The 20,246-nt window shown below is 53.8% G+C and overlaps 1 protein-coding gene across 2 annotated transcripts; it reads right to left on the bottom strand.

Moving 5' to 3' along the window:
- Nucleotides 1-2,727: 2,727 nt before the first annotated feature.
- CDR2L (cerebellar degeneration related protein 2 like) lies at nt 2,728-19,325 on the bottom strand. Of its 2 annotated transcripts, none has more exons than XM_033090944.1 (5): nt 19,079-19,325; nt 7,488-7,600; nt 7,097-7,245; nt 6,378-6,542; nt 2,728-5,400 (listed from the first exon to the last, which is right to left on the bottom strand). In XM_033090944.1, exons 2-5 carry the CDS (start codon nt 7,524-7,526, stop codon nt 4,509-4,511), a joined length of 1,245 nt encoding a protein of 414 aa, XP_032946835.1. In that variant the 5' UTR covers nt 7,527-7,600; nt 19,079-19,325; the 3' UTR covers nt 2,728-4,508. The 2 variants fall into 2 exon arrangements, with proteins under 2 accessions (XP_032946835.1, XP_032946834.1); XM_033090943.1 differs by lacking the exon at nt 19,079-19,325 and adding an exon at nt 14,848-15,380.
- Between the last annotated feature and the right edge of the window lie 921 nt (nt 19,326-20,246).

The following is a 20,246-nucleotide window of genomic DNA, read 5'->3' as shown; positions in this document are numbered from 1 at the left end:
TTTTCATCCACATATTGATAAGATGAATTCTTTGGGAATGTGTTTTTGAAAGTTGAGTTCCACTACAGCTGAATGTTAGTAACTTCAGGCCCATTCACAAGACAGCCTATGAGTAAATACTTTCTGAGCACGTGTGTGAAAGCCTACAGGACAAATACCAGCTGAGAGGAGGGGCAGGCAAGTGGAGAAAGAAATGTTTTTAAAAGTGGACCACCCCCAGCTCCTTTGTGGAGGGAAAAGCAGTTTCGTGGAGCATGATGGCAGTTTCTCTTAGGAGATAAAGGGAGGCTGAGGAGGTATGCAGAGAGTCAGACAGCCCAAGACAGGTTAAGCTGAGCCCTTTTACAGGGCTGTTAAGCCATGAACTCCAAAACCGATAAGTTCTAACTCCGAGAAACTCAAAAGTAGAGCAAGCAGTGTTTGGAAACAGCTAAATGTTGGCTAAGTTGAGAGACAGTGTGGTAAATGGAAACAAAGCTCAAAGAAAGTGATTATTTGTAAGATTAGTGGTTGTTTCTTAATGAAGATTTCTATTTTTAGGAAAAACTTAATTAGCTAGAAAGATATGCCCCTTGGGATGTTGGCTGTTTGAAATGAGATTGTCATCAAATCAGGTCTTTACCATCTTAGCCTAATGGATACAGGCAAAGTCTATGGGAGGGAATAAACCACTTCCCAGGCACTGGCTTTGTAAACCCAAACTAGAAAGGGAATGGCAATTGACATTGTGCCTTTTGGGCTCTAGGTTGGAAGGAGAGTCTCCTGGGTCCCTCCCTGACTTAGTCCCAAGACCTCAGAGGGAACAGAGGCGTCTCTATGGTGACTGGAATGAGCTGCTCAGGAGAGTTAAGCCAGGGAATCACCCAGTGGAGGGCTCTGGGATTATGAATAATAAAGTCAGCAATGGCATCATTGCTCTGAGGCTGGGTTCCAGCTCTGTGCCTGACCCAGAATGATACGAAGAGGAAGCTGCAGGTTTCCATGGCCCCAAATAAACAGCCTGCTCGGGCCATCTGGTGCCCTGGATTCTGGGAGAGGAAGGGGGTAGTGGAGAGAAGAGCAGCTGGCAAGCTCCTTCCACCTGCTGCTGCTGTGAGCCATCCAGAACAGAGTCCCTTCGGGGAGAAAGAGGCCTGAGAGGTTGCCACCTGTTCCCTTGAAAAGGTGGGCACTGAAGGCTGAGGCCAACCTCCTTCCCCTCCTTGGTCCTCCATAGGCTGAGATGGTGCTGCAGGACGGGGACATTCACAGGGGAGAGAAGAAACGGGAAGAAAAGGTAAAGAACCACCAAGTGTTTCCTGGGAGCTTACAGGCACCAGCCCTTCTCTATGGACTGTGAATTAGGGTACCACTTCTATGTAGGGGGTCCACAGGATTTTCCTTTCTTTTCTGAAGCACCCTGGGCAAGACTGACTCTTAAAACTCAACATTATGTGGAGATAGGGAATGTGCAGGATTGCACAGTGGAACTGGGTCAAGCCTGGGTTCAACTATTTCTGTGTGACTTTGAATTACAAACTTAACCTCTAAGCCTCAGGATCCCCAGTAGTAAAATGGAGATTTTTTAGCTGCCTGTCAGCAGGCAACAAAAGGTAGCTGCTACTAAGGGATTCTAAACGGATGCAGGTTCCTTGAAGGAAATTCCTTTTATTTTCCGAGAGCAGATGACTTTTATCTTTACTCTGCAGTCTAGCTCTCCAGATCTTCTTTCCTTCTCCCCTGAGGGGCTGGACAGGCAGCACAGAGCAAGCCCCCGGCATGAGTGGGCAAAGCTGCCCCCTCCTACCTGGAAGTGGCTTCCTTTACCACCACTTCTCTGCCTAGTTCCCTGAAAACACCCCAGGCTTTCCGCTCAGGGTTTGCAGGGAGGGCGGAGGCAGGTCTGTTTGCTGGGGCAGTGGGAGGAGGGACCAATTCCCTTACCACAGACAGATCTTGGGATGGGGAAGAAGGGCAGGGAGGCAGGGGAGAAAAGACAAAATGGTACAGGAAGGAAGAAGGCAGGAAAAAATATATCCAGAGGGCAATTCAAAAGGCAAGAGAGAAAGGTGGCTGGATACGGGCCACAATTTCCTTTGCTCCTGAGGTGTGACTGCTCTGGTTGTCACACCTACAACGTGTTCTCTATCCCACTGGACACACAGGTCATAACAAGATGGGAAAATCTGACAGCCACTTGTGTGCAGTGCACGTAAAATCCCCTCGTAGTTCAGTTGATGTAAAAAGCATAGACACCACCAATTTGGGGTCCAGCTCTGGGTTCCCACCACACTATGCTCACCTCCTGGGTCCAAGGGAAGTTGCTTCTGGCTCCTTCAGGAACATGGGAAAAGGGGGTTCGGGGGAGGTCCCTGGGCCCACCTCCCAGGGGAGACTTTTTGGAAGCTTTGCCACGTGGGACTGGGGTCTACAGAGGCGGCTGTATTTTCTGTCTGGGAAAAGGAGTGGAGGAGGTAGCAACAAACTGATCTCCAGGGATTGAGGAGCATTTTCTTCAGCTTCTGAAGTCATCTGTTGGCACATGTGGTTTGGAGGGAGGGAACTGCAAAACCCATACACAAGGATAGTCCACCAGCATGGGGCACCCTGCAAGGTGACATGACCAGCACAGCAGGCACTCAGTGCACAGGGCAACTTCCCAGACCTACTATTTAGAGCTGGCAGGCTGCCAATGGACGGGCAGTGAGGCTCAGGACGGCCCCGTACCCACAGCTGTGTGATGGGAGGTGGCTGAGTGAGACGCAGAGACTGGACCATGGCTCTGGGGTCATTTCTGCTTTTAGAATACTGGTACGTCTTTTATTAAAGAAGAGAATAAAGCATTTGTAAATATATTTCTCTCATATACTTCAAAGGTGATGCTGGTCGGCTGCTACATAACTGGGGAGCAAACAGGCAGGAGCCCTCACCCCACCCCGTCCCACCCCATCCCCTCCACCCTAGATGACAGAGACACAAGGAGGGCTGGGAGCTACCCAGCTCCAAAGGACAAAAGATTCCAAGATGTGCAGACGGAAGGACCGGATGGAAGGACCAGCCGACAGCTCTCATCACAGTGCCGCCCGGAGAGTAGGGTGGCACCTCCGGGGAGGTCGGGCATGCGTGTTAAGAAAACCCCTTTACCCCTTAGAAACAAATAAGGCATGAAGGTTCCCCACTGGGCTCCCAGCACAGAGGCCAGGGCCATTGCCTTCCACCGGGCTATATGGCTCCTCCGATTTATTTCTTGGGTCTCAGGATGGGCGGCAGGAACTGGAAGCCCTGAAGAATTGCTCAGGGCAAGCTGAGGACCTTGGCATCTTTTAGTTAAAGTTGGATTTCCTGAAGACTTAACAAAAGATTAAACCCCGGACCCAACTGGGTCCTCAAGAGCCGCCCCACAAAGGCGGGAGGTTAACAGCAGGCATTTTATGGGAGGAAGGAAACATGATCCCCATTCCGGTCCCATTTCAATACTGTTCAGTGTAGGGAGAGAGTCTTGGGCTGTCCCCGGTGAAGGAGGGCAAGAATGGACGCTGGGATCACAGTCTCGTGGCGCATGCCTGGGACATTCTGGGGGCGGCAGGCATGACCTGCAGGGGGTCGGCCTGTGGGGGGCATGGGAGTGAATGAGACATATCATGGTCCCTGAGGGGAGACAGGCAGAGGCCAAACTCGGTGAGTCGCAGGTGGCGTGCAAAGATGGGGGGCTCCCCACTGCCCAGGCCCCTGGAAGGAAGGCTTAATGCCCAGAAGGCATTTGTGGAGTTGGAACCCGAGGAGGCTGGCTCAGAGGGAAACAGGGTGTACCACTTGGTATGGCTGCCAAGGGGCTCCCTGTTCCCCCTTCTGATTCGCTACAGACCTGCAGTGGGCGGAGGGTCTCTGGAGAGAAGCCCACCCTCACCAGGGCTGGAGTGGGGGGCACTCGAGGCCTGGCTGAGTCTTCCTCCTTTGCATGGCAGGAGCCACCTCTGACCTGGTGAGGACCCTGGGGGTGGGACAGCTGGTGCTAAGGGAATGACAGTGAGTCACAGCTGGGGAGAAGCAGTGGGTGGTCCAGGAGACCCCCAGAACCTGCAACAGGTGGCTCTGGGGGTCCCCTTTCAAGTGTTTCCAGTTGTTGGCAAGGGGTCAGGGAGACCTTGCATTTCAAATCTCTCAAAAAAAAAAGCCAGCTGGCCAGAATGGCTTTCAGAAGCCTGGCTACAAATCTGAGAACAAGGCCCAGGGTCAGAAGCTGGGGGATCTGGGACTCCCCAGGGGAGTGGGGACGTTTGGCTTTGAAACTCAGCTGCGCCTTTGGGCTGACACAGGATGGTGGAGGGTCCTGGGAGGCCCGATGTGTTGACCTTCTCCCACATGGGCAGGGAACAAGCTGAGTCCTCCCACACGCTCCCTGGGTCAGAGAGCCTCCTCTACCGGCATACGTTGCTGCTAAAACGCTCCCTCACTCACCAGAGGCTGCACATCCTAGGCCTCAGGGACCCATGGCCTGAGTCTGGGGGTGGCTGCAGGCGGGAAAAGGGTCACTTGCTGCTGTGGGTCTTGACCTTGGTGGCGTTGATATCGGCCTTGGTCTTCTGAATCCTGGAGAAGATCTCCTTGAAAAGCGCCTTGTACTCAGGCTGGCTCTGCTCCAGCCGCTTGTCCACCGCCTCCACGTGCTGGCTCAGGCTCTTCTCACCAGCTCTGGCCTCCCCTTGGCCCTCCTCGCCCCCGCGCAGGTCCCTCCATGAGCTGTCCCGGGAGATGGGCCGCGAGGTCTGCACGCCAGCATGTCGCACCCCGGCGCGGTGCTGCCGGCACTTGCTGAGCAGTTCCTCGTACTTCTCCAGCAGCGCGTGGTACTGTTCGTCCACCTCCCGCAGGATGGACATGCCCCGCTTGCGCACGCTGTTGGCGTGCAGCGTGAGGTTGCCCGCGTGTCGGCTGGCTGGATCTTTGGCCACAATGGCGTTGAGCGCCGTGTCACTGCAGCTCTTGCGTACGGCGTGGCTCGGGGAGGTGGCCGGGGAGGAGATGCCATCCTGGGTGCCCAAGTCGTCCCCGCTGCCTGGCTGAGGGTCATCGGCCTCAGGGGCCTGGGTGAGGGGCGCCAGCAGGGCCTCGGCCAGGTGGTCCTCCCGGCCCAGCAGGTAGGTCTTCGCCTGCTTCATCTGCTGCAGCTCCAGCAGCTCGGCCTCCAGCTCCTGGACGCGGAGGCGGCAGCCCTCCATCTCACACAGCTGCTGCTCCAGCTCGGAGTACTCCTGGAGCACAGCTGCAAACTCACGCTCGGCCCGTTCCTTGCGCTGCCGCTCCTGGCTCACGTGGGAACGCAGCACTCCCACCAAGGTCTGCAGCCGCTCATTCTCCTGCTCCAGGGGCCGGGGGCCCAGCTCCAGGGAGGAACTGTGCAGGCGGAAGGCATCCTCGCACCTGGGCGACAGTGCCAGGGAGAGGAGGTCAGAGGGGCAGGTCGTGGTCATGGCCAAGAGCCACCAGCCCCGTCCTAGACACTTAGGTACTTCTAGTCCACTGGACCCAATATTCTGTTTGCCCCTCTGGATCTACTCTCAGCTCTTTCCCCTCTGCCCTCTGCCCTGGGAGGCTGACCTCAGTGGACTGCTTCAGCCAGGCTTCCTGGCTCTTTCCTGAGCTCAGCCAATGGGAAGCCCTGGCAGGAGGTCGGAGGGTGGCAGCAGACCCAGGTACTGGGAATGTCTTCCTCAGGCTCTTTCCCTGGTCAGTGTGGGCCAGGCCGCACTTCATGCCCTCTAGTTCCAGTAACCTTCCTACCCCTGGCCCCTCTGGGCCTAGGGATGGTAATAGCTCCTCTTTATTGCAACCCTGAGGCACTGCAGTGTCCTTCCCCACCCGTTTTCCTATACCTTGTCCACACCTCTTTATTAATCACCCCTCAATTACTCTGTGCAAGGCACTGTCTGTCTCTTGCCAAGACCCTTATTAAAACACCCATTAAATATACCACATGTACCCTTACATTGACTAGTCTCCCCATTAAGAAGGTGGAACAGGAACTGAAAGGCAGAGTGGTTAACCCCTCCTGGGTTAGAGTTCTGGCTTACTAAACAGGTGACCTTGGATAAGACACAAAACCTCTGAGCTTCAATTTCCTCATCTGAGTGGTCGGGATGATAAAATACACCTCATGGTTTCACTATGATTAAGTCACTTAGCAGAGTGGGCACACGGTGGTGCTCAGAGAATGCCAGCAGCTATTGTTAGCAACAGGACCAGCCTCTCTGATAGCCTCGACAACGTACCAACTCTCTTGTTCCTACCTGCTGCCTGGTGCCCACCCTCTCCTTCCTCCCCTGGCTGGCAGTCCTGGGCACTCAGAGACACCGTCCAGGGTCCAGGCTGCTCTGCCCACAAGTGGCACCCTCACCTACCGGGCGCTGGTGCATAGCTCCTTGAGGCAAGGGAAGGTGTGGATGGTGCGTCTTCGTTCCCGCTTCTCCCGGCGCACACGCAGCTGTTCCAGACCCCGAAGCTGCTCCACCTGGGCCTGCAGCTCCTCTACCTGGGCCTGCAGGTGCTCAATGGTCTCTGTCAGCCTGGGTAGGGTGGGGGACATGCATCGGAAAGACTTTAAGGGGACGAGCCAGCCCTCCTCTCTGTAGCCCTGGAGGGCTGAGGTTGGGGACAGATGGGCAACCTTGAGCCATGCTGCCTGATGCTGAGATCAGACAGGGAACTCCAAGTACCCACCCCTCCCCCATGCCTCCTAGGCCGAACTAACCATCTCTCCTCTGTGTCACCTCCATTCCTTGTATAACCCTCTGTCACTTATCACCCTGCATCACAATAAAATATTTACCTGCCTGCCTTCCCTCCCAGGCCGTGAGCTCCCAAAGGGCGGGGCAGTGTCTTTGTAGCCCCATCACTGTATCCCCGGTGCCTAGACAGAGCCTGGTGCAGAGTCGGTGCTTAAAGGGCTGTGGCCCGAATGTTAAACCACTCCCAATCAAGGAGGGCAAACGCCGTACCATCCCAGGTTCCCAGGTCTGGGCTCCTGGGAGAAGGAGCAGGAGTTCCACCCATGTGCACACCCCGCCCCGGCCTCTCCCTCGCCCGCCCTCCTCCCCCCAGCCCTCCACCCTGCCCTCACCCATGGATCTTCTGCTGGGCAGCCTTACTCTCCAGCACTAGCTTCTGGTTGGTCAGCTCCAGGTCTCGGGCTGTCAAGTCCAGCTGCTCGTACACTTTGGCATGCTGCTCATTTACGTGCCGCAGCGTGTCCAGCTGCTTGGTCAGGTACTGGGGGGGTGAGTAACCTTTCAGAACAGGGTTGGGGAAAATGTCTCCGCCTGGGCCCTCCTCCCACTTCTAGGAACAGGTTTGCTTTGGGGAATTAATCTGAAGCAGACTAAGGGGTAAAGACAGTGGTGCAATAGGGCTGCCTGGGACAGTTGTGCAGGTTGTAAACTGCACAAGGCTGTTCGTTGGGCCGGGGGCCCTGGATGGGTGTGGGAGCGTGTGCAGGGCCGGTGGCCCCTCACCTCGATCTCCTGCACTTGCTCCTCATTGGTGGCGTACATCTGCTGTAGAGACTCCTCCAGCTCCTTGTTCCTCTCCAGAAGCGTCTTTCCCAGTTCCGCAGCCAAGTGTAAGTCTAGAGGAGGAAGAAAAAGGAGTCGTGTGTGAAAGAAGCAGAGGACCCCCATTCATGTTCTGAGCATTCATTCTGAACTGCGCCTCAGGGACCCTGGGATGAGCAGGGCACAGGGGCTGCCCGTGGGGACCCTCCAGGCCTGGGAGGGAATGTAAGCCAGGAGCTAAGCCTTTGCACTGGCTGTCCCTTCTGCCTGGAATGTCCTCTCCCCAGACACTCCCAGGGCTCATCCTTCTCCCCCTTCAAGGCTGTGCTTAAATGTCACCGTCTCCAGGAGGCGTTCCCCCAACCATTGATTCAAAATCACACCCTCCCCCGCCCTGCACTCCCTCTGCTTAGTTTTCTCTCCTTGGCGTGAATCACCATCTAACTAATTAAACAATTTGCTCATTTATCTTGTTTGTCTCCCCTGACTAATTGTAAGCTTACAGGGTAGGTTTTGCCTGTTTCGTTCACTGATATCCCCGGGACCTAGAACAGTACTTGGCACAAAGCAGGTGCATAAATCTTTTTTTAAAAGAATGAGGAGAATGTTATAAGACCTAGGGACAAAGTGCCCTGAAGGATAGGTAAGGGAGTTCACTTCCGGGACAGCGGGAGGCTCAGACAACGAGCCGCCTTGAGGTTGGGTTTGGGTGACCAGGAACTCACTGAGAGGCGCAGGGGGCAGCAGGGCTTGCTGAGTATGAGAACTGGATGAGGCTTTAGAGCTCTTTGGCCCAACCTCCTTATTCCATGGATGACGGGCCAGGGAGGGAAGAATGGGAAGAATGACTTGCCCAAGGTCATCAGCTGGGTTATGGCCATGTTGAAAGCAGAATTCAGGTCTCCTTGCCCCAGTCCAGTAGCATTTGGTGCTAGTGACACACACCCCTCTCCGAATCTGCCTTTCTCTGGGCAGCAAAACTATCTTCTTCCCTCCAGCAGCCCTGATTCTTGTACCTGGAGGACTGGAACCTCCTCTCCCCATCCCAGTTCAAGGTACATGAACACCTGTCAGAGAGGCTGGGAGGGGACCAGGGCTGTGTGATAGGGAGGGGACAGAAGGAAGTGGCAGGTGCTGGAACCCCTAAAAACTCTATTAGGTCTGGAGTTGTATGGGGGTACCTAGACATGTGGGGGTGGATATTCTCCTAGGTATATGCCTATCTCTTTTTAGAAACAAAGGGAATCATATTTCTGTTACTTATATAGATGTATTTACATATAAATGTAGGACTCCCTTAATTTCTAAAAAGAGTTAGGCAGAGTGATGAAAATGTTCTAAAATTGATTGTGGTGATGATTGCACAACTCTGTGAGTCTACTAAAGACTGTTGAGTTGTTGAGCACTTTAAAGAATTATAGCTCAATAAAGCAGTTAAAGAAAAAAAGATTTAGGCAGCTTAATTCAGAGACCAGGATTGGTGGCAGGCAGCAAGAGTTTATTAGTCAGTTTACAAGGCTGTTTGCTGTTTAAAAGAGCTTTAAGGTTTGTGTTACGGAGCACTTGATGTAACAAATCAAACAGTACAGAGAGGTTAAAAAACGGTGATAAAAAATTATTTGAAAATGTACCTCATAGATATTCTTAGATCTGAAACTGGGAATTCCATAAACAAATAAACATGGCCCCAAACGGTTAGGAAGGAACAGTGCCATTTGTAAGTAATTAAAGTTCCACACTGTGTGTGGAGTATGGAAAAGGGGGGAGAGATGGGGCAGAAGAAAGAAAACACCATCTAGAGAAAGGGGCTGTCCACATGTGGGTGAAGTCCTTCTAAATAGGCTTCTGTGCTTAAAACAGCTGTGGATACAATTTTCTGTAAATAGAGTCACATTTTTCCGTATCGGCTTTTTTTATTTAATAATATGGCACAGATAGCTTTCTATGCCAATGTAGACCTACAGGATCATTTTTAGTGGATGTGAACTTTTTATTGTATACAGGTCCCTAAATAGTCCTGATCGTTGGACTTTTAGGGCGCTTTCAATTTTTTTTTCTTTCTTAAAAATGAAACTGTAACTTGGGAATACAAAAATCTCTGTGCAAATCAACACCTATTTCCTGAGGGTAGAAGATACTTTCCTAGAAACAGAATTCTGGGGGCAAAGTGCAGGCCTATTTGATTCATTCTGCCAAAATGCTACCCAGGAAAGCTTGGGTCCTTTGGCCATGACGAGGCCCTCAATCCAGACTGATGGGGTAAATCCAGACTAAGAGGCGTAAAGGCAGCTCTGCGAGGGCCGCCATGACGCGGTCCAGGGCCTGAGCTCGGTACCACTTTCCCTTTTCAGACCTCTGGAGGATGGATAGTTTCTATACTTCCTCCTGGCACGTTTCATAAATACAGTTGTTTCAGCTGAGCCGCTTGCTTGGCACTGGATGGCTCCCAGAGAATAGTGACTCCCAGTGGGCATTTGAGAGCAGAGCCTCGGGCTTTCTTCCGGCCAGCGGGTAGGACTGACATCCCCTTATGAAAGCCTGCGGGCCCTGACCAGCCACCAGGCCTGGACCAAAGGCCAAGCCGTCCGTCAGGAGGAACAAACCTGGAGTCTGCTCCCACACAGAGACGTGAGGTTTTGAAGCAGCCAGAGTGCAGCCTGCAGGCTGGAACTACGCTTGGAGGGGGGCCCTGTGCCCAGAGGTCACCCGGAGGAGTCCACTGGTTGGAGTCCAAAGCTGCTATCCTAGAGCAAGGCTGCAGTAACTTAGCCTGGACAACAGAAGCTTGTCCAGGAGTTCCCAAACTCCTACCTCAGCCATCAAACAAAGTACTATTAAGAGACATATACATCACAGATAAGAACCTTTAACCTTAAGCAATCAACTTCCTGATGATGATGATGCCAAGAAAAACTAGTTACCTGATACAAACATACCGGGGGAACAAGGACGCGTGTGGTATGAGATTATTATCTAGAAGTGGCGGTGTCTATCTACAAGGTGTGGAGTCTGATATTAGGACGTAGAACGGCCACCCTGTGTTCCGCTGGGTGCTTGGTGGAAATTCGGGAGCCCAGCAAGACCACTCCAGTTCTGATGTGGGAGCCACACCATCTTCCCTTTCTCTGTAACGCGATGGCGAGCATTCAGCTCATCCCCAAACACGATAAAATAATTCATGGACGGATGAGGATGATAAACAGAGGGCCACACTCATCAGTGTGTTCTACCTTGGGAACTGTCAGGTGGTCTGTGAAGAGGCCACTGCTATGGATGTCACCTTCTGTACTGGCATCAGGGGACAGGCTCTGTGGGTGGCCTGCATAGATCGACTGCAGCTCAGCCTAGAGTCCAAGGCCACGGGCTCAGAGGTGGAGTGAGGAACGGTCATGAACTTTTTGCTCTTCCTCCCAGGTGAATGTCTGAACTGTGTGTATTCCTACTGCCGGCAGGCTGGGGCAGCTGCAAGTCACACTGCAAAAGCAGGGACATCGCCCTACAAAGGCAGTGACTGTGACCTGCGCCGCACAGTGATTCAGGAACGGGGAAGAAGGGAACACAATAGAAGCTGTTTGGGGTAGGCGAGACTCTCTGGGACTGTCTCAGAGAAGCCAGATTACAATGCAAGCGAAGCCGGTCAAAGCTGCCAGGAGGGGTCACGAGAAAAGTCTAGAAGCTGCACAGCCGAGGACTGAGTGGGGCCAAGTGTCGGGGAAAGGACACCAGCTGACTGAGGGCTCCCGGGAGGGTGTAGCTCCCCACAGAGCAGAGCAGGAGGGAGGCTTGGCAGTGGGGAATGGGTGAGCTGGCTAAGCTGGAAGTAGAAGCCGGAGAAATAAACAGCCTGTCCCAGCCAGGTTAATGGTCACACAGGACCAAGCTGGGGAAGGTAATGAGTCTGAACTGGCCCCTTCCTCGCCTGGACCCTAGGATTTTCTGGGGTCTCCTGCAGTGGGCTTCAGCAGTTTTACTGAGGTGCTGCCCAGGAACAATGCCCCAGAAGCCTGAGAGGGAATGGTCCGGACCCAAGGGGATGTCTTTGAAAAAAATGCTGAAATCCCACTGCCCCTCACTGGTTGGAGTCTGGTGGGCGCCATAGACTCCAGAGCAGAGAGATAGGAAAAGGACGGGACAGGCATAGGGAAGAAGAGACAAAGATAAAGGGGTGGGGGCATCTACCACCTGGCAGGGCGGTGGGGGACCTGCTCACAGCCTGCAGGGCATAAATGTCAGGAACTCTGCATCCACAGAATTGGGATCCAGTCACCTCCCTCCCCTTGCCACGTGGAGCTCTTGGCCAAGGCTGAGATTCAAGGTCAGGTGCCCAGGACTTGAAATCTGTGACTCAGCAGCCATGTCTCAGCCTGGCAAGAGGTACCCACAGGACTCACCAAGCCTGGTCCAAGATGGGGAGGGAGGCAGCAGAGAGAGAATGCCAGTGCTTAATAATTGATGCCTTCTTCTATTTTTACAAGTGCTGTAGCAGTGGGTAGAGGGAACACAGAGAATCGAGGACCTTGTCTCAAACGCCCCCCTCTATTAGAACAGAACAGCATCAAAGTCAAACAGGATCTCAGTGGCCCAGCTTCTGAAAGTGAAGTCAGGGCCGGCCCTAGGGGCAGAGGAAACAGACGTGGAAGGGAGACTAGGTTGGCCGGGCAAACCACTTCCTGGGCCACTCAGAGGCAACTAGGGTTATGCTGAGTGCTTGGCGGAAATTCGGGAGCCCAGCAAGACCACTCCCAGTTCTGATGAGGGAGCCACACCATCTTCCCTTTCTCTGTAACGCGATGGCGAGCATTCAGCTCATCCCCAAACACGATCAAATAATTCATGGACGGATGATGATAAACAGAGGGCCACACTCATCAGTGTGTTCTACCTTGGGAACTGTCAGGTGGTCTGTGAAGAGGCCACTGCTATGGATGTCACCTTCTGTACTGGCATCAGGGGACAGGCTGTACTGGACAGCTGGGCAGGAGAGAAATTTGGGGATTGGGTGTAGAGAAGGGGGACACAACAGGTGCCTGATCCCCATTGTGGTTGGCTGTTGGCCCTCGCTCACCTCATCATCCATCTCTCCATGCAGGGGTAGTGCTTCAGTACCTGTGCTGGGTGGGACTTCCTCCAACCCCCACCCTTCCCCAGCACTCTAGATAACTCCTACATTCCAGTAGTCTTCTAGAATGTCTGCATGCCTTCCTGTACCCAGGGAGCACCTATTCACCCAGCAGCTCAGAGGTGCGTTTGCATAAACCTTTCTGAGTCTCACAGCAGAATGCTCTCTAGTCTCTGCTTGCTACAGAACCCCTGTAGCTCTATCACAGTTGTTTGATCCCCTTTCTGCTTCCTCTGCTGGAATATGGAGTCCCCTGAGAGCAGCGAGCTCATCCCCAGGCTTAGCCCAACACTCGCCCATGGTGGCAGACATTTGGGTTTTGGTCAAACGCTCCAGTTACTTTTGGGACTGTCTCATTTTTGGTTTCCCTCCTTTTTCCTGGGCTCTGGCTACTACTGGGGTATACGGGGAAGCCGACTACTGGAGACCAGCAAGGCCAGAGAAGGGGGCCAGCTGGGCCCACGCCCCATCCTGGCCCAGAGCAGGGTCGCCCAGCTCAGTGGGAATTTCGACACTTCTCCCTCTCTGGAAGCAGCACAACTCCCACCCCTACTCCCTGGCTCCTTCCTTCCACATCTGGGCTGGGAACAGTGCCAGACCCTTTCAGAGTTAAGGATGCGGGAATGAAATGAGACAGCAACAATATCAGCATCTGCCTCCCAGGAGGCCATCTTCCCAGGCACTCAGTTTCCAATCTTTCTTTCTAGGCCCACCGCTTCCATGAAGCCCTCACTGCATCCTACCATCCAGACTCAATCACAGGCCCACCTCCACCTGCCCAGGGCCACCTAGTGGGCCAGGCCTGGGACTATTCCCAGCTCCCAGGATAGTGTCTGACACTTAAGTACAGCCTGATAGATGTTTGTGGGATGCAAAATTTGGGGGGAGGGGGAGTGCCCTCCCCCAGTGTGGGGGAAGGGCTATTGAAGCCAGTATTGTATTGGGCCTCTCACTCCAGGCAGGGAGGCTGACCATAGACTCCGGAGGGAGTGTGTAGGGTGCAGCCCAACACCCCCGGTTCCACACTAGTCCTCCAGAGGCTCTGATTACCCCACATTCCTGAGCACAAGGACAGACAGAGCCTCATCTACCAGCAAACCTGGCCATGTGGGGATGTGGGTCAGGGCCAGGAAACAAAGGCTCCAGCATCAGGATAGATGCCGCCCATGAAGGCAAGGCCAGCAGTCGAGGGGGCCCTGGGGATGGAGCCCCAGAGCAGGAGTGTGTCCACACCCAGGCTTGCTGGGGGACTGGGGTCACTTCTCCTGGACATGTTTGCTTGCCCCTCCAGCTCTGAACATCCAAGAATGCGGCGTTCTCGGGGAGGAGAGGGTGGATTTGACTGGGCTCCAGCAGGCCTTGGCCCTCACCCTCTAAGGCCTCCGTCTCTTTCCTGTCCTAACAGCCCGCCCCCTACTCGGAGTGATGTCACTTTGGCCACCTCATCACCAGCTTCTAAGCCCCTTCTAGTCACTTTCTCTGCCTTCAGATAGAAGGGGGACGTGGCTCTCTCTTGTCGCAAGACCTCATCTGGGCCCTTGCTCAGAATTCCCAAATCTGACCCCCTCCAGACCATGAGCCATTAGGGAGGGGGCCAGGAGGGGAAGGGCCAGGGGACTCCTCCCTCAGGAAGACAGATTGGAGACTCCAAATCTCCCTTTCTCCCCCGACAGGGTCCTGCACCCCCATCCCCTCCCTGGTTAAGGGAAAAGGAGTTGGGGAAACTTTCTGGGAGTCTTAGAGCTCAGGAATCCTGGCAGGGAAGGGTGTTGCAGGATTTTAGGGGATAACTCCTCCCTACCACACACACACCCTACTCCTCCCAGCAAAACATAACCAAGGAGCCACCTCCCTGCCTCCAAAGACTTCCAGCCAGGACTCAGGCCCCCCAACAATACCAGGGGCCCCTGGGCAGTTCCTGCCTCTAACTTGGGGTGGGCAAGCGGGGTGAAGTGTGCCCCTCTCCTTCGGGGCAGAAGGAAGTCCGTTCCCCCGACTTTTGCAGGTCTCTGCGGGTCCGGTCCGGGTCTCCCAGGCAGCGCCCCTTCCCTCCACGTCCCCATTATCCACACGCATCATCCCTCGGAGTCCGGCGCGCGGGGTCCAGCCCAACCCTCCCGGGGGTGATACCGCCCAACAATGGAGAAGTGGACAGGGTCGCAGGGCGCACCCCGCTTTCCCGCCCCCCTCCGCCGTGCTCACCCTGCTCCAGGTCCTGCTGGTCGTACCAAGGCTCCTCTTCCTCTGCGGAGAAGTCCTCCATCCCGGCTGCCCTCCGCATGGCCCGTGGGCTGCGGGCGGGCGCTGCGGCGGCGCGGCTCAGGGCCGGGGCGCGGGGCCCGGGACAATGCGGCGGAGGTGGGCTGGGTCTCCGGCGTCGCGGACTCGGGCTACAGAACCCCGGCTCGCGCTGCGCCCCTTCGCCATCGGCCGCTGACACAGCGCCCACACGGGGCTTCAGCGCCGCCGCGGTCTGGTCCGGCCGGGGTCCTATGGAGCCCGGGACACGGAGCGGCGGCGGCACAAAGGGTGGAGGGGAGGGGAAGGCGGGCGGGACCGCGGCAACGAGGGTCGGGGCCGGCCGGCAGGTCTAAGGCACTAGGAGCGCGCGGCTGCCGCGGCGGGCGCCCCCTGCCCGGTTGCGGCCCGCGCTGCCCCCACCCGGCCGAGAGACACCCGGAGCCGCGGCTGCATCTCGGCTGGGTCCACCCTGCGCTCTTCCAGCCACCCGCTCCGCGGGGTGGGGCCGGCCGCCGGCGACCAATCAGAAGACGTATGCAAAGATGGAGGCGGGGCCGAGGGCGGGATCTCCCTGGTGCTTTGGTCTGGCTGCCGCTGGATCAACGCCCCCACCCCACTTCCCTCCACGCTGGGCTCTTTCAGTTTAGGGCTCACTGTGTGGAAATTATTTTCTTTTGTCTACCTGTTGTGTGTCTCTCCCTCTAGGTCTCCTGAAAGCAAAGATCTTGTCTCTTGTTCACAGCTGGCTCTTCAGTGCCTAGAATAGGCTGGTCTGTTGATATCTTCCACAGACACTTTGAATGAACATGTGACTATTCATTCACGATCACCTTTAAGAAGCTGTTTAAATGCCGTGGCCAGAAACCTCGGCACAGGAGTGGCGAAGTTTGAGGGTGTGTTACCTGCATTCTGGGCCTTTCTCTTGAGGGTCCTTTTTACCTCTCCTTGGGAACCACATCCTATATCCAATTATATTCATTAAAACCAAACACATTTTCACCTGGTCAAGCATTCTTTCCTTAAAGGCGTTTTCAGACTCGATCCTTCATGATTTCTTTTAGGACCCACCATGTGCTGATACTGTTGAAGCACCCTGAGTATATCCAACTCTGAAAATATGTGGCAAATATATCCAACAAAGGACTTGTGTCCAGAATGTAGAAAGAACACCCTCAAATCCACAAGAAAAAGAAAGACAGTCCAGTAGAAAAGTGTATAAAAGACTTGACTAGGCACTTCACAAGTGACTGAAATGACCCAATAAACATGTGACAAGGTGTTCAACTTCTTTAGAAGGATCAAAATCTGTAGGGGAAGAGAACGAAGCAGGGTTGGAAGAGGCAAAAGCTGAGTTGGTATGTGGTCTTGACAAAGCCTTCCATAATTCCTGGAGAGCTCTGATTCTGGGGTGACCCTTCAAAGTTATTCCAAGTGGCAGTGGGAAGAGGGTCTTTATATATGCCCCCAATACACACACACATATCAGCCAGTCATTGAATGAATGCAAGCTGCCCCTGGGAAGTGGGTGTGACCTTGGGCAAAGGAGCTCTTTTTATCACCTCTCTTTTAGACAGGGCTGAAAGTGGCGGACTGTCAGCCAGCAACCCTCCCAGCAGCTGGGGGCACAGGTCCCTCAGTCCTGAAGGGGAGTCTGGGGGAAGCATCACAGAATTCACTATATATGCATACCCCATCACCCAGCAATTCTGTTCCTATATATGTGCAACAGAAATATGGATATGTTAACTGAAGGACATACACAAAAATGTTCACAGCAGCACTGCTAATAGCCCAAAATGAAAGCGAGCGAAATGTCCATCAATATAGTCGATGGATAAAATGTGGTGTATTCATGCAATGTACTATTATAGAGGACAAATAAAATGCTGAGTGAAAGATGCCAGACACAAAGAGTAAATACTTGTATTAGTTTCCTATTGTTTCTGTAACAAATTGCCCCAAATTTAGCATCTTGAAACAACGCAAATTTATTATCTTACAGTTTTATACATAGGTTAGAAGTCTGACACAGTCTCATTGGCTGAAATCTAGGTATCTGCAAGGCTGAGTTCCTTCTGGAGGCTCCAGGGGAGAGTCTGTTTCCTTGCCTCTTCCCCCTTCTAGAGGTTGCCTACATTCCTTAGCTCATGGCTCCCTTCTTCCATCTTTAAGGCTATCACAGCAGGTTGAGTCCTCACACTGTATCACTTTGACCTCTTCTGCCTCCCTACTCCACTTTTAAAGACCCTTGGGATTACACTGGGTCCACCCAGTTAACCCAGCATAATTTCTCCATCTCAAGGTCCTATACTTAATCACGTCTGCCAAGTCCTTTTGCCATACAATATAACATATTCAAAGATTCTGGGGATTGGGATGTGGACATCTTTGGGGATCATGATTCCATTTATGTAAAGTCTAAAACTGACTAAAATGAATCTAATCAGGATAGTGTTTGGCCTTGGGGAGACAGCAAGGTCAAAGGCACTTAGGCAGAAAGAGCTTGACCTATATTAGGAACTGACCAAAGCTCAGTATAGCTGGAGTGGAGTGGATAGAGGAGTGACGAAATTGGAATTAGGGCCATGGGAAGGAGTTGGGATTTTTGTTTCCCAAATAGACAAAGAAAAAATAAAAAGCTTTCAATTTTGAGGCTTCTGTGATAGTCTAGAAGGGAGGTGATCATGGGATGGGCAAGGTTGGAGGCAGTGAAGATGAAGCAAAATTAAAAATATTTTGGGTATAGAACTGAAATGTGCAGATGAATTGACTAAAGAATTGGAGTGATGCCTTAGACTTCTGGATCCAGTGACTAGGTGCTGGTGATGCCATTTATTGAGATGGGGATAAAATCTAAGGGACAAGTAGGTTGGGGGTAGGGTGGGGTGTTGAGGTCCAGAAGGATCTGGTCAGGACCCCAAACCCACAAAGGTCCCCTCCCCATTAATTTCTTTCTTCATTCTGCAGCTCTGTGAAACTATAATTACAGGAGCCAGGGCTGTCCCTAGGGAGCGTAGTAAGTCCCCAGAGGAAAGCAGGGGCAGAGGATGAGGGCCAGGGCCTGGGCAGTGAGGATGCCAACAGGGCCCTCCTCTTGCCAGAACAATGAAAGGCAGCCCCCAACCTAAAGAGTCACCTCCACTCCCTGGAGCTAAGGATGTTTTTTCAGTAATGACTTAGATGAACATCCATCTCTTGGGTCATCTCTCCGCCTTTGGCCTTTACCACACTGGCCACACCTTTAGCATGCCTCTACCCAAATACTCTCCTTTCCTGTAGCCATCCTCCTAGTGCCCCAGTCCCAGGAGTAATGCCTGGCAGGGTCAAGCATATCACAAAGGCTGGATTCTCATTGTCCACAGAGCACTGGGCAGGGTTTCAGGCTGGATTTCCTTGAGTCTCATAAGGAGTGCCGGGTGGGGGTGGGCTGAAGTCGGGCAACCAACTGCCAGGTTGGTGGAGCCCCCCCACCCCAGCCTCTGCAGGGGACAGACGGTAGAGGCCCAGGTGACCCACGGAGCTGTAACTGGCTGAGGGGTGGGGTGCCTGCTGTGTACTAGACCTGTGCTGGGCCTTTGCCTGATTTGGTTCTTCCAACCCCACACTCTTTACCCAGTGGGATCACTCCCTGTGCCTTCAGGGCAGGCTTAGTATTTTCTAACTTATTCCATGAGGAGGAAAATCAGATCTGCTTTTGAAAAAGGAAATTAGTCAGTCTCCCTGAGCTACCAGCCAACAAACCCTGGGATCGATTTCAGGCCTTTTCCTCTAAGCAGGGTAGAGGGTAGTGAGCCGTGCTCGTGGGTGGGACATATAAACAACCTGACCTTGGGAACCCCCAGAGCCTGGTACTTCCTGTGTGTCAGGCAGACCTATTTAATGGTGTTTCTTTTCGGGGGCATCAAGACGGGGCGCTGACAGACTGGATGTTCCCCAAACCTTGGGCATTTGAATTCCCCTGGGGTCCCTTTCACACTCTGGCAACCAGGAGTACTTCCCGCGTTCCCACCCGAGCTCCCCGGAAATGCAAACCCAGATCCTGGAGGCGGGGCCAGGATACAGATACGGACCCCTGGGGCAGGTCGGTGCCCCGACGAGAAGATGCAAACGCTCTCCCCACGGGGCGAGCTAGGGAACGTGACACGACAGCTTGCTGGCACAGGCGACACAGCCCACCCCCCACCCAACCTACCGGAAATGACGGCGCTTGCGCGGGCAGCGCTGACGTTGAGGGTCCCGGCCGCTCCTAGTCACGCGAGTCACGCTTGGGGAGGGCCAGGATTCCCAGTCCGCGCCTCTGGACCCTTGGGTTTTCCAAAGACCCCACACATTGTGCATCTTGGGTCCAGGTCAAGGGATCAGGCAACACCAGGACACCTTCCTCGGGCACCCCCACCCCTGCAGGCCGAGCTGCCTCCCTGTCTCCCGACTTTCCAGCGCTGGACACACATTGCACTGAATGCTCTCGCCCCATCTGTCCCTTCCACCAGTGTGAGATCAGCGCCTGGCAGGGTAAGGCGCTCCATACATTTGAATGAATGAGGTCATCTGGTATCTCCTCCCTCCTTCCCCTATAAACCATCGGAATGGAAACCCAGACAAGTGTCTGCTCTGAACCTGGAAGTCGTTTAGATTCTCACAGCCCCTGTGGTCAGAAAGTGCTTCCATATGTCTACTTCGAATCCCTGCAGTGTAAACCCTCCCAGGGTGGCATCAGGGCGTCAGGGTGGCACCCAGCTGGATTCCCTGTGTTCAGGTGACCTGAGTGTCCCCCTGTGGCCTCACCCTTACTTCTTTTTTTTTTTTTTTAAAGATTTTATTGGGGAAGGGGAACAGGACTTTATTGGGGGACAGTGTGTACTTCTGGGGGTTCCCAAGGTCAGGTTGTTTATATGTCCCACCCACGGGCACAGCTCACTACCCTCTACCCTGCTTAGAGGAAAAGGCCTGAAATCGATCCCAGGGTTTGTTGGCTGGTAGCTCAGGGAGACTGACTAATTTCCTTTTTCAAAAGCAGATCTGATTTTCCTCCTCATGGAATAATTTAGAAAATACTAAGCCTGCCCTGAAGGCACAGGGAGTGATCCCACTGGGTAAGGAGCGTGGGGTTGGAAGAACCAACTTTTTCCAAGTCAAGTTGTTGTCCTTTCAGTCTTAGTGGTGGAGGGCGCAGCTCAGCTCCAGGTCCACTTGCCGTTGTTGGTTGCAGGCAACCTTGTGGTTGAGAGCCCCCTGGCCCATGTGGGAATCCGGCAGCCTTCAGCGTTAGGAGCACCGAGCTCCAACCGCCTGAGCCACCGGGCCTGCCCTCACCCTTACTTCTTCAATACATACCTCTTCATGGGGTTGTTGTGGGGATT

This window comes from Rhinolophus ferrumequinum, chromosome 21, assembly GCF_004115265.2.
Source record: "Rhinolophus ferrumequinum isolate MPI-CBG mRhiFer1 chromosome 21, mRhiFer1_v1.p, whole genome shotgun sequence".
Lineage (NCBI taxonomy): Eukaryota > Metazoa > Chordata > Mammalia > Chiroptera > Rhinolophidae > Rhinolophus > Rhinolophus ferrumequinum.
The sequence above is the reverse complement of the archived record's forward strand: the minus strand, read 5'-3'. Positions and strand labels throughout refer to the sequence as shown.